The sequence below is a fragment of the Apostichopus japonicus genome, chromosome 20 (genome assembly GCF_037975245.1).
Source record: "Apostichopus japonicus isolate 1M-3 chromosome 20, ASM3797524v1, whole genome shotgun sequence".
Lineage (NCBI taxonomy): Eukaryota > Metazoa > Echinodermata > Holothuroidea > Aspidochirotida > Stichopodidae > Apostichopus > Apostichopus japonicus.
In genome coordinates, this window is record NC_092580.1 from 26,828,533 (window position 1) to 26,842,988 (window position 14,456).

General features: G+C 35.1%; 1 protein-coding gene across 1 annotated transcript in view; it reads left to right on the forward strand.

The window, feature by feature from the left end:
* LOC139962032 (histone deacetylase 6-like) overlaps positions 1 to 14,456 on the forward strand; it is a 35,689-nt gene that overhangs the window by 14,522 nt on the left and 6,711 nt on the right. The window contains exons 20-33 of the mRNA XM_071961858.1: positions 2,191 to 2,307; positions 4,091 to 4,178; positions 4,453 to 4,493; positions 4,919 to 5,015; positions 5,447 to 5,518; positions 6,358 to 6,383; positions 7,545 to 7,649; positions 8,197 to 8,389; positions 9,035 to 9,100; positions 10,002 to 10,061; positions 11,174 to 11,263; positions 12,057 to 12,228; positions 13,028 to 13,109; positions 14,140 to 14,183. Of these exons, the coding sequence (XP_071817959.1) occupies positions 2,191 to 2,307; positions 4,091 to 4,178; positions 4,453 to 4,493; positions 4,919 to 5,015; positions 5,447 to 5,518; positions 6,358 to 6,383; positions 7,545 to 7,649; positions 8,197 to 8,389; positions 9,035 to 9,100; positions 10,002 to 10,061; positions 11,174 to 11,263; positions 12,057 to 12,228; positions 13,028 to 13,109; positions 14,140 to 14,183 (1,253 nt within the window). The remainder of the gene's footprint in view (positions 1 to 2,190; positions 2,308 to 4,090; positions 4,179 to 4,452; positions 4,494 to 4,918; positions 5,016 to 5,446; positions 5,519 to 6,357; positions 6,384 to 7,544; positions 7,650 to 8,196; positions 8,390 to 9,034; positions 9,101 to 10,001; positions 10,062 to 11,173; positions 11,264 to 12,056; positions 12,229 to 13,027; positions 13,110 to 14,139; positions 14,184 to 14,456) is intronic.

The window sequence follows — 14,456 nt, forward strand, 5'->3', positions numbered from 1 at the left end:
CAATAGCAGTCCTACATAGTAGAACATATAGCTATATCAATCCTACATAGTAGAACATTTAGCTATATCAATCCTACATAGTAGAACATTTAGCTATATCAATCCTACATAGTAGAACATATAGCAATAGCAGTCCTACATAGTAGAACATTTAGCAATAGCAGTCCTGCATAGTAGAACGTATAGCTATATCAATCCTACATAGTAGAACGTATAGCTATATCAATCCTACATAGTAGAACATTTAGCTATATCAAATCTACATAGTAGAACATTTAGCAATAGCAGTCCTGCGTAGTAGAACTTATAGCTATATCAATCCTACATAGTAGAACATTTAGCTATATCAATCCTACATAGTAGAACATTTAGCAATAGCAGTCCTACATAGTAGAACATATAGCTATATCAATCCTACATAGTAGAACATTTAGCTATATCAATCCTACATAGTAGAACATTTAGCAATAGCAGTCCTACATAGTAGAACATTTAGCTATATCAATCCTACATAGTAGAACATTTAGCAATAGCAGTCCTACATAGTAGAACATATAGCTATATCAATCCTACATAGTAGAACATTTAGCTATATCAATCCTACATAGTAGAACATTTAGCTATATCAATCCTACATAGTAGAACATTTAGCAATAGCAGTCCTACATAGTAGAACATATAGCTATATCAATCCTACATAGTAGAACATTTAGCTATATCAATCCTACATAGTAGAACATTTAGCAATAGCAGTCCTACATAGTAGAACATATAGCTATATCAATCCTACATAGTAGAACATTTAGCTATATCAATCCTACATAGTAGAACATTTAGCAATAGCAGTCCTACATAGTAGAACATTTAGCTATATCAATCCTACATAGTAGAACATTTAGCAATAGCAGTCCTACATAGTAGAACATATAGCTATATCAATCCTACATAGTAGAACATATAGCTATATCAATCCTACATAGTAGAACATATAGCTATATCAATCCTACATAGTAGAACATTTAGCTATATCAATCCTACATAGTAGAACATTTAGCAATAGCAGTCCTACATAGTAGAACATATAGCTATATCAATCCTGCATAGTAGAACATTTAGCTATATCAATCCTACAAAGTAGAACATTTAGCAATAGCAGTCCTACATAGTAGAACATTTAGCTATATCAATCCTACATAGTAGAACATTTAGCTATATCAATCCTACATAGTAGAACATTTAGCAATAGCAGTCCTACATAGTAGAACATATAGCTATATCAATCCTACATAGTAGAACATTTAGCTATATCAATCCTACATAGTAGAACATTTAGCTATATCAATCCTACATAGTAGAACATTTAGCAATAGCAGTCCTACATAGTAGAACATTTAGCTATATCAATCCTACATAGTAGAACATTTAGCTATATCAATCCTACATAGTAGAACAGTTAGCTATATCAATCCTACATAGTAGAACATTTAGCTATATCAATCCTACATAGTAGAACATTTAGCTATATCAATCCTACATAGTAAAACATATAGCTATATCAATCCTACATAGTAGAACATTTAGCTATATCAATCCTACATAGTAGAACATTTAGCTATATCAATCCTACATAGTAGAACATTTAGCTATATCAATCCTACATAGTAGAACATTTAGCTATATCAATCCTACATAGTAGAACAGTTAGCTATATCAATCCTACATAGTAGAACATTTGACAATACCAGTCCCACATAGTCGGAACATCAAGCAATACCGGTCCTACTAAGGCAATACATTTTGATTTGTAAAGATCTGGGCAAAAGTATGAGAAAGTAAATGATGAATTACTTTGAATTTTTATTGGTACAGTTCATTTTGTCTGTTTGCATGAATAATAGTGCATGTGCACATTAGAAATGCCGGATATTTTGGGTAACAATTCTAAAACACAATGGAAATGTGGTTGCCCAGAAAAACTTTCGGGTACCATGACTACCATCACAACATGGTTAAATGTTTAGATTAAGAACCATTGTTCTCATACCTTGCACTGTAAATGTGAAAGGAGTTTTAGTCTCATTCACAGCAGTTGTCTGTAGTAGGCACCCAAGCCTAGTCGATTATCCCACTGGCACGCTGCCAAACAACAAGCCGCCCATGACAACCCTCTTTACATTCTTATGTTCACAGGACATGCCTGGTCTATGACGACAGAATGAAGAGACATCGAATCGGGTTTGGTCCTTTTTTTCATTTACTTACTAAAAAAACTTCTCAAGTTGTTAGAACATGGATGGAAGAAAATATGTGAGTATTCTGTGGTGATGCTATCATATGCAGAATTAACCCCTTCCCCTCCCTACACCATTTTTGCACTGCTGCATTCCACCTAGCACAGCATTTCGCTTCAAGCTTTGCAAATTAACCGTCAGAAATCGTCAACAGAACAAAGTCACTCGGCAATGATCTTGTTTTAACAGTCTGCAGTCATACACCCCTCGCCACTTTTCAGCTTCCCCCGTAACACCATGTAAAAAGCTATATGTCTAGAAGTAGAACGTAAAACCTCCACAAAATGCATATTTCTCTTCCATACCATCGTCTAATGTTGGGAAGTTAACCGTCAGGGATTTTTTTTTTTTTTTAATATTGAACAAATTAGTTGGCTGTGTTTTCATTACAAGCGTGAAATAACTCTCCAACCTGCAGAATAAATCCTTGTAAGTTGTCATCCAAGATATGTATGCTGTCCACCACACTGTTGTTTTTCGTCTTCTGTTTATTGCTGAAGGTTTGCTTACTATCGGTCATCAGTTATATTATTGTGTCACTAACACTCAACAGGTAGTCCCTTTTTTTCATAAGTATCAACGGTAGCTGTTAGCCTGAAATCAATACTTGGCCATCGAGTAACCTCAGAATTTAATTTGCCAGAAGCAAAAATCTGTGACGGTGCACTGTTTGAATCCTGGTGAGATTTTCAACAACAACAAAAACTTGTGTTATTGGATCTAAAAAAATTTAACAAACATTTTACATTTGGTGCCTCACCATGTTTAGGTAACTGTTTACCGATAACACCACTTAAAGAAGATTTTGCTCTGAAGTATTAGCTATTGGTTTGTTAACTTTGTTCTGTGGGGTTAGGATAATCTTTACCTGATCTATACATTTCTCATTTGCGTAGTTAGTTATATTGTGTGTTGATGAATGCTTTATGGTATTTATCATCATATATCCATAGTCGTATATGCAAAAATTTAGCAAAAGAGTTGTCATATTTAGGCAGCATCCATCTGATCTTTGTAAAATGTTACATATTTGTCACAAAGTCATAGAGAATTCATCATCTTTTTCATCCAAACTTTTTCATGTTTTCAGCATGTTAGTTGTACCTCTTAAATGTTGTTTTCAAGGAAACTCAACAAGCCTTTTTTACCAACATCCTCAAAACATTTCCCTAGCTGAGACATCTTACTTAAAATTCATCAATGTCTGTGAGTGGTTTGGAGGGTCAGGACGTCCAGGAATTATTTTATTTTTTTCTAAACTGTTGGAAATTTTATGCATGCTATAAGAAATTGGGCGCTTTACTGACTCACGAGATTAGTCTTTCTAAGCTTCCTTCTGTATAATTTTGCTGGCCAAAATAATCCCAACATTGTAAGCATCCATCTTTCATGTTCCTGTTTCCATGGTAACAGTTCCAGTCACTGTCTCTCTAACCATGCATCCCTTTTGCTCGCAATGATTATCAAGAATGCATCTAATTTGAGACAAAGTGTATTTATCTTAGTGATAAAGTTGATCTTAATTGATATAAGCTCATTAATATTATGTATGCTTCCATGTATGTGTGTATGACTGTGAGTATGTAAGTGTTTGTATGTTATTTATGGTTTATCGTGCAGTATTTTTTGTAGCAGTTACCTCCTGCAGCGTGCCTCTTCATCTGTTACTAGAATATATGTTTAAAACCATTGATCGTTTTAACGATATTAACTCTTGATGTATTATATGTTTTACTTCTGTTTAATTAATTATACTCTTACTTCCTTACCTATTTAAATCATGTGTTTGCCATCGACAGGTCTCACCCGGAGAGACCCGAAAGAATTTCATCAATTTTCAAGAAACATGAAGAGTATGGACTCGTTGAAAGGTGTTTAAGAATCGAGGTGAGAATAAAATTGTGCTGGTAAATGTTAAAGGGGAGGGAGGGAGGTAAGACATGGAATAAAGAAAAAATGGGGGCTGAGGTGGAGATTAGTCAAGGGATATCGGTAGAATCAGAACGATGGGGGGTGGTAAAACCCGAGGCCCAGGTTAAACATTTCTAAATGATTTGACCTATCTTGGCAACTACATGGTAGAATAATATATGTCAATAACAAGAATTTCTATAATCCTTATTTTGTACAATAACATGAGGAATTTTGTATTTTATTACAGGCACGACATGCCAGCATAGAAGAACTGACACTCTGCCACACGTGAGTGTGTAAATAAAGTTTATCCTATCTATTTTATAAGTTGTTCCTGTATTCGGATTTAACTATTTGAGACTTCCATCTCTTGCTTGTATAGGTCAAAGGAAGCTTGAGAACTACACTTCAGTAACCCAGAAACATTTAGTTGTGAAAAGAGTGTTTTTCCCCACTTCTTCTTAACCTGCTCCCACTTCCTCCTTTACACAGTCTCCAGTTTACCACTAAACTTACAGAATCATTTAAAACTTTTACTGCTAAAGCCAGGCTGTCATTCAAGGTGAAGTGATATCCAGTAATGTTAGAAATGCCTAAACATATCTTCTTTAGCCCTTGAGATAAACAAATTTGCTATAAACCTCAACAATTATGATGCAAATCCACGCAGCGATATTCTCCTCCGAAATTTTTCTTGTTCACTTTTCTGACAGCGAGAGTTATATCAAAGTACTAGCAGAGACGAGGAAATTATCAGCCGAAGATCTCGATAGAAAGCAGTGCGAATATAATTCGATCTATCTTTGCCCAGTAAGTTTGAGACGTCTCTGTCCGTGTATTATATAGCTAACCAAGATCGTGCAAGTGTACTAAGACGTTTGATTATTGCCTCCTTTTCAATTAATCTTTCCTTCCAAAATATGATTGAAAATTATCAAATTATCTGTCTTCATTTATTTTATTGCTCTATTTTGTCTTATTAAAGACTTGTTTATGTGCACTTCCTGTCTCTTCGTTTTCAAAGACAAGAATCAAAGAGTTATAAAGGTTAAGGGTTAAAGGTTGAAGGTTAAAGGTTAAGAGTTCATTGAAGGCTCATATCAGTGACAGCCAGTCATTCTTAGAAATGCAATTTTTCAGTATCTCTGAATGCTATAAGATAACTTGAGATAAGATAACTATAAGATAAGATAACTTACACTCAGTGGAATAAAATAAAATATTTTTTCTTGATTTGACAGGATTCTTACGACTGTGCACTGCTAGCAACTGGTTCACTCCTCAACGTTGTCGACACTGTTCTCACTGGAAAGGTATAAAAATTTAAACTATAAATTACCCCCTCTGTGAAAATTGTTGAAAGGTTCCTTTCTGCAAACTGCTATTTTTGGAAATTATTTTGGGATCAAAATTTTCAGTCAAAATACTTGTGCTAAAGTGGCTCTGTTGAACTGTTGGAAGTTCTTTGTTATCAATAAGCCGGTCATGAAAAATTCAATATTTATTAGGGGGAAAAATGTGACATTGACTCATGTGGTTTATCCTGTTTGTGTGTTAATTTTTGTCAGTTTAGACCTAAGGCCTTTTTTTTATGCCAACCCTGGTTGAGCATCTAGTCACTTCTCAATTTGAACAAAAATAACTTTGTCATCATCTAAAGTGGATACAACTTCACTATATTTGTTTTTCTCGCATATTTTGCACAAAAACTTGCCAACAGCTCATCTTCAATATCCATGAATAATAATAAGAATAATGAGGTGCTTGATATAGCGCAGATATACCAAAAAATGCCTCTAGGCACTTTGTACAAGAATGCAACCAACAAACAAGAAAGGAGAAGTACAAAGAGTAGAAAACACACAATGAAATAAAAACAAACGAAAAACCAATAACAATAAAATGCAGTATATTGCAATGCAGACTGATGTATCAAGTTATATATCAGCAGTATATATAGCAATTCATATAGTATATAACGGTAGAATGGCTGATGTATAAATTGATATCATTAAGAATAAGTACCCCCCTGATGTGATTAGTTTGTTATCATTTTATTCATTTACTCATTTGAATGAATTTTAAGTTTTTTTTTTTTTTTCCAACTGTTACATTAAACATTTTTCTTGTTTTCTTTAAATTCAAATGGCAGTCTCGTTCAGGAGTGGCAATCGTGAGGTATGGTCCTTGTTTTGACTTCTATGTCAGGTTTAGGAATTAAGGAGATTTGTAATAGTATAGTAATATAATAACATTGAGGATTTATAAAACGCGCAGACATATCCACCGATAAACCTGTCAAACATAGAGACAATCCCTCCATATTGCAGCAGCTAGACAACATCACCCAACTGACAGTTTATCTCACAGGTCCCTATTTATACACCTGGGTGAAGAGAACCAATGGAGAATTAGTGCCTTGACCAAGGACACAACGAAATTACCTGGCCAGGACTTCTTCAAACCTTAAATCACAAGTCCACAACCTTAATCATTTGACCAAAGCGCCCTCATAAAATGTGACAGGTTTCTAGTCAGCGTAGTACTAGGTTACTAGTAAGCGATTAATGTTACCAAAGTTTGTTAAATCTTCTTCCGTCTCAGACATCTCTGGTATTTGTAGTATTTTGTAGTATTTTGGACTTACCTATGCTGCATCATTTCTACAGGTTGAAAAATTTATTCTCATACTTGTGTATCTCAATATGGCTCCTAATATTACTTCTACTTTTTTTCCAAACAAAATTAGGCAAGGATATGGATGTTTTATGTTTCAATGAAGTTTGCATTTAATTTTTCTGCAAGGTTTATGTTGTATTGATGACCAGACCATTACCTTTTTGACATTTTAGAAGACAAGAATTCAATCACGTTTGTAGTTTAAAGACTCCCATAAAGTCACCTGAGAATTACTTGCACATGGTTTACTTTACACAAGATAGACAAGGATATTTGCTGGAAATTAAGGTTGGGATAATGCAGTGCCATGTAGTAACTGAAAGCAACATTTATCAAATGTTACCAGGTATTAATATCAAAATACTGAAATTCTTCTAGAATTATTCACAAAATAGGAGTGAATAATTACTGAATCTGATACCATTATCAAAATATCATCACCCAGAGACTTTGGCAACTTGTAAAATTTGAAATTTGGGTACTCCATCCATATTTATAGGGAATCAAGGAAAATTATTGACATGAATTGTCATGGGATTTTGGTTATTACATAGCTTTAAAAAAATGATACAAAATCAACTAATACAACTTCTTTTAGGGATGTTACAATGAAGAGTGGTACATTTCTGATTTCTTATCCTCCTTATTTTTTTTTCATAGGCCACCTGGTCACCATGCCGATGCAGGCAATCCTGCTGGATTCTGTTTTTTCAACTCTGCTCCCATAGCAACGAAGTATGCACAGAAGAAATACAACACCCAAAGGCTAGTATCTCTCATTTCTTTTTTCTCAGTGCTTCAATCCCTCATTGGCTATAAAGACTATAATAGCTCAGAGGTTAATATGCAAATTAGCACAGGCTTACATCAATTTATCTGCCATCGAAATGTTTGATGGCCTGAGTTAGGGACTCAAATTTTGTAAATAACATACCCTCCTCCAAAGAGACAACCTGGATATATTTTAACAATAAATGTATTAAACAGACCAAATTTTCTTCTTTTTTTTGTACTCATCTATTTCTGTGCCAGGAGATGATATTATTACAAGCACAACAGTCTGTTTTTAATGCTTCTCTCAACTTGAGACATTGAAAGTGTTTCCATAACTAAATGTTGTATACACACCTTGATATTTAAATTTTATATATCAAGGTTGTTTTAAGCCATGCATAAAGGGATTGTTTCTTGTCATTAACCAATTAAGCCCCGGTCCACTGCTGCTTATTACGAACTAAAGATGTGTAATGTACATTTGAACAAAAGCCTTTTTTTTTTTTAAATGTTTTATCATTAATTTACTTTCCCATAGGATATTGATTGTTGATTGGGATGTTCACCATGGTAATGGAACTCAGAACCTCCTAGAGAGAGATCCTGGCATTCTGTACATTTCCCTCCATCGGTTCGATGATGGTACCTTCTACCCGGGGAGTTCAGGGGATCCTCATCTTGTCGGAAAAGGCCCTGGAGAAGGTTATAATATCAATATTGCGTGGAATTATGTAAGCTTTCTAAACTCTTGACTTTATGCATTGGTGTTGTCTGTGTGTGTGCGTTTATGGTTCCTTCCTTCGCCCTCTTTCTCTCTTTAAGTCAGTAAAAAGGAATGCATCTTTGTTATTAAGTTTGAAGGAGCTATGTTAATATACTCCAGGGCATTATTTTTTTGTTTGAGAAAAATCTTCTCCAAAACCTGCTAAATTAAGAACTTTTTTGGCCTCAACATTTGTTTGAATTGTTTAATAGTTTGTATGATGAATTAGGAGTTCATGATTCTGTAAAATGGTTTTATTAATAGAATAAATGACAAAGGACATTATGTTTCATGATTGAAATAGATTTTGGGTATTCTCCATTTGGTCATGTTGTGACAAAAACATAAGACTGTATGAAGGGCTATAACTTCAAATTTCCCATAAATTCTTCATGACCAACTCAATTTGCAGCATTCAGACATCAATGTTGATTTTACACTTCATGAAATGTAATATAGAAACTAATAACTAAAACAAAAGAGAAGTATTTTGTGTTTGTGTATTAATATGCATGGTGGAAGGTATTTTCTTTTGAGAAGAAAACCAGTTTCTTTGACTCAGTAATAATTTATGTATATTGTTTGTTTGTTTTGGTTTGTTTTAATTTTTCAGGGTCCAATGGGGGACGCTGAGTACTTGGCAGCCTTCAGGCACATCATTATGCCTATTGCTTATGAGGTGAGTTATAATAAAATAAAATAAAACAAGAAATTTTAAAAAAGAAGTTACTTCAGCCAGCCGATTCATGACTCGAACAGCGCAAATCGTGTGTGGTAGTTCAGAGCCGTAAGTTGAGACAGGCGCGTAGCCAAGGGGGGGGGGGTGGGCAAAGGGGGCAGCCGCCCCCATTGAGCATATTTTATTTGTATGTTTTTATGATATTGCTAGTAATTTCAAAGAGAAAATGAAATGCTAAGATGCAACTTACAAGGCCTGGGAAGTGCCATTTCTAGCGATCTGGGTGGCATTTTCAGCCAAAATTTTCTTCGCGCCAACCCACGGTGGCGCTACTATTAGTTAGTTTGCAATGCCGAATCTATGGCTCTGATAGTTTGCCTACAGTTTCGCCCCTCCCTTGGCAAATTCATCGCTACGCGCTTGAGTTGAGATTGAAAGAAGTGCTTCCTGAGAAATAAATTTTTACCTTTTTGCAAACTAAAATTTTAAAAGTTGTCTACACTAGTGACTCCCACCTGAGTACACTAGGTTCAAAGTCTTCACTTTCGACTTATTTGCTCAGTTGTATAAAATAACTCACTTTATTTTACTGTTCAAGTCTAGTCAGTACAGGAGACTCTGCTGGCTCAAGTCGAGCGATGGACTCAAGTCACTTTATCAACTCTTTGGAGAAATCTCCACAATCATCCTCAAGTTAACCATCACTTTTTAAATTAAATGACTTGAGTAATGGCTTGTCAATTCTTTGGAGAAAAGCTGAGTCAGTGCTTGTTATGCTACTTTGAGATTACCTTTAAGCCAATTGATGGAGAGTTTTGACGTGATATCAAATTATGGGAAGTGAAGACATTTAATGCACTAATCCTAGTAAATTGAGTCAACCTTTTTTCTTTTTCTGCAGTATAATCCAGAGCTGGTCCTCATTTCGGCAGGTTTTGATGCTGCGAGAGGTGACCCACTGGTGAGTGTATCTGCCTGTCTCCTGGGGGTGGGGGTGGGTATCAAAACAGGTCATGCTCAAGAGTCCTGACATTTGCACTCAAGATATTTTCTCTCCTGAAATTTGCGCTGACGAGAAGATCTCGTGTGTTTTCGTAGGAGTACATGAAACCTCAAAATATTATGTGCACTGAAATTTCATACTCAAAATATTATGTGCACTGAAATTTCATACTCAAAATATTATGTGCACTGAAATTTCATACTCAAAATATTATGTGCACTGAAATTTCATACTCAAAATATTAAGTGCACTGAAATTTCATACTCAAAATATTATGTGCACTGAAATTTCATACTTTTTGGCCATGAATATATCAAATATGTCCCTGAAAATACCAAGTGATATGTCTATGGGTATACCAAACATGCAACCCTAAACTAACAAATATTATGTATTTGAGAAAACCAAATCTGCTCCTGAAAAAAAAATTACTGAAAATACCAAGTACTTAACTGAAAATACCAAATATGAAAGCTTTGACAGTGTTGAATATGTCCCTAAAAATACCAGATTGTCCATGAAAATAGCAAAAATACATCCTTAAGAAGAAGAGATTTTCCCTATATGTATCAAATCTGCTCTGAAATAGAAGAAGTATTTGAGAGGTGAAGGGTAGAAATACTGGAAGCAGACCACTTGCAAAGGATCACAACCTCCTCGGAGGAGGAACCCAGAAAATATCATAGAGGGGCCCTGGGAAACAGATAAGGACGTGTTTTCTCATTTCTATAATATACTTGAAGAAAAGATGTAAAAGTCAAATCAAAAGAGTGCAAGAATCAAGCCCTGTTTGACAGTTTACTCTAGGCTTGACCTAACTCTTGATTTTTCTTATCCTGTCTATCGTATTATCTGTATATACCCGCATTTTTACATAATATATATTTACATTTGATATCCGTTTATTGTTTTTGTAGTGCCAGTACACAAGTTTCCTTTTTGAAGAAGTATTAAAGTTTAACTTACTGACTTACCTGATACCTCTGACACGAAGATATCAGCAGCAGATATTAATATATGTTTGGCAGATATAAATATATCTCTATTTATTTTCTTATTTTCATCTTTAGGGTGGCTATGATGTAACACCGGAAGGGTATGGATTGATGACTCATATGCTGAGTAGCTTAGCAGGAGGAAAGGTCATAATGGTACTAGAGGTCAGTATTAAAGAATACATGAAATAAACCTATGATTGAATAGAGAGAACTAATAAATGTCATAGTGCTGCTAGAGGTCGGTATTAAAGAATACATGAAATGAAACATTATTAAATAGAGAGAACTAATAAAAGTCATAATGGTACTAGAGGTCAGTATTAAAGAATACATGAAATAAACATATTATTGAATAGAGAGAACTAATAAACATTCAACAGTTTTCATAGTGTACATGTAGTAAATTTCTGTGCTCTGTTCAAATTTAATTATAATGTTCCCAGTCACTGTCATGGTGTTCATTATTACCTGTATAATCTTAATATTAAAAAAATGCTGCAGTTTATCTTGTGTTTGCTTCTGTCTTTTGAATACAAAATAATAGTATAGGCTGACTGTTGTGTACTGTAACAGAGCAGACTTGAACAGCAAATTACCAAGCATTAAAAAATGGAAAGTAGCAGAGAAAATGTTTGGGTAGAACAGGGGTGGAACCAATGATCTCGGAGTTATAAGCCCTGAACTCTACAATCTTAGCAATCCAGCCCATTTTTGGTGGCCATACTAAATGTTGCCCTTTCTTTGCTGGGGATGTCAGCCAGAATGCACAGCACCAGCATCGCACCCCAGTTTTATTTGATACAACCCAGAGAGTGCCAGGAAAAGCATTTTAAGAGAAACTCAGTTTTTTTTTTCTTTGGTAGAAAATGTTGAAGATGAAAGTAAGCTGTTATCTGACGGGTGCCAATACCTCCGTTTTTCGTTTTGAATTAAACCGATATTTTGTTTCCTACAGGGAGGCTATAACCTTATCTCTATATCTGAATCCATGGCAAGGTGTACTCACAGCCTCCTAGGTGACCCCTGTTTGAGTTTTGAACCAGGTCAACCCAAACTAGAGGCTTATGGTTCAATTCTTTTGACTTTGAAATATCATACCAAGTACTGGAAATCCGCAGGATATCAATGTGAGTTGCGTGTTAACTCTAACCGTCTCTTTCTTTAATCTTGTCATTTGTAGGACTTCTTCTATAGGAAGAATTCAATTGAAGGTTTTTTACTTTTTTGCACTTTGTTATTTTTTACTAGTTTTCTTTCTGTTTTAAACTCTCTTTTTCCCTTTTTTCCTATTTCTGTTTTTTTTTTTTTTTTTTTTTTTTTTTTTTTTTTGTGGCATTGATCATCACAGGTGATCTTTGTACAGGAATTTTTTATGAAGGACTTTGAATTTGGAAATTTAAGGTCAGAGGTCATCTAGGGGTTATTTAGGGTCATTTGTGTCCATTACTCTATTATGAAAAGAATGAACGCAGTGACCCACCAATGTTCTCACTGTTATTGATCACATCATTTTGTTGAGATAAAGGTTCTTTTGGGATCATTTCATGAAAATGCTTTTATTAAAGAAATTGTTAGGTTTTTGACATTCATTTTGAAGATGGTGGAGGAGGGAAGGATTCTAGCATTTGGACTAGAGAGAAATTTGTTGCTGGACATTTACAAATGCATTGTGGTCGCAGCTAGTGTGCAGGCCTGACAAGAGGGATGATGAGGGGGGTGGCAGGGTAGCTACAACTGTGGGGATAGGGTCAATTTAGGGGCTCAGAGAGGTATGGGATAAAAACTAATATCTCATTTTCATAATATAATTGAAGAAAAGTAAGACTTAAAAAGGGACCCAGTGAGGTAACTGTCCCTTGAGGTAAACAGCATAATCACATTGAAACATGAAACCGTCACTTCCTTAAATTTCAATTCATCTTCTAGTCAATCTTTTGAAGCATCAAGCAGAGAAGATGGAGATTCTCCTGGAAGCCCAGGTGGCAGCAGAAGAGGCAGCAGCTAAGAGGTAAGGAAGAGCATTAGTTAATTACACTATGAATATTCATAAAGTTGAGAGATAAAGCTGAGATAATTGTTTCATATCCCACTTTCAAAGTACTTGTATTGACAGGTATGAGCAGTATGAATATCATATTTCTAGCAGATAAAGGTTAGGAACTGTTTATACTGTGAATAGGAGTGCTTTGAACCATGATATGGGAGAACAGTATAAACTGGTATTAGCATTAGAATCAGATAAAGGTTAGGAACTGTTTATATGGTGAATAGGAGTGCTTTGAACCATGATATGGGAGAACAGTATAAAGTGGTATTAGAATCAGATAAAGGTTAGGAACTGTTCATACTGTCAGTATGAGTGCTTTGTAGCATGATATGAGAGAACAGTATAGAGTGGTATTAGCTTTAGGAACAGATAAAGGTTAGGAACTGTTCATGTGGTCAGTGCGAGTGCTTTGAAGCATGATATGGGAGGACAGTATAGAGTGGTATTAGCATTAGGAACAGATAAACGTTAGGAACTGTTCATACTGTCAATATGAGTGCTTTGAAACATGATACGGGAGGATGGTGTTGTGTGGTAATTAGCATGATGAAATTGTCCTAACTGGCTGTAACTGTGGATGAATGTGGAAATGTAATACACTGAGCAAGATAGTGTTACTGTCTTAATATAGCGTCTTCGTTGAAGTGAAGGGATGTGACATCAACCATAAATGTTGCATTCACTCATTAAGTTGCTAAAAGTGTCCAAAGTGCTTTGGTAACAGCTGAATTACTTGTAGCCATGACTTGAGTGTTATGTATACTGGTGACTGTCCATGGCTTTATTAGTAAGAGCATAAAACAAATTAGCGACATTCAGTGTAGGTGTCAGTAAAATATTACTGCCGGAAATGATTGACAAAGAGGTAACAAGAACTTTAGACAATGTAATATGTTGTTCTTATTATTAAAGTACAATTAATACTTGTGGGTTTTGGATTACCTGCATAATACTGTCAACTTTCTATGATTTATTCTTCTTTAATTCATAGCAAAGCAGAAGAGGAGAGTAAGAAACAGGCAGCCGCTGAACAAGGTAAATTCTGTGGCATGTAAAGCAACCGATCACCATTTAAGTCATTGCGGTTTACAGTCCTACACAGACCAACCTCAACTCTTATTTTGGGGATTCTTTGTGTTAGCTTTGAAGGAAACTTGTGAGATTGAAGGCTTATGGATTCTGCTACTTTTCACTGAAGCAATACTTCCTTTAGTCATGTTTATTCAGCTGTAAGTAAGAAACTGACCAATGACTGAACCACAGTTAATTTTGAACGAGCACATTCATAACTTGAGTCTGGTGTCCTAG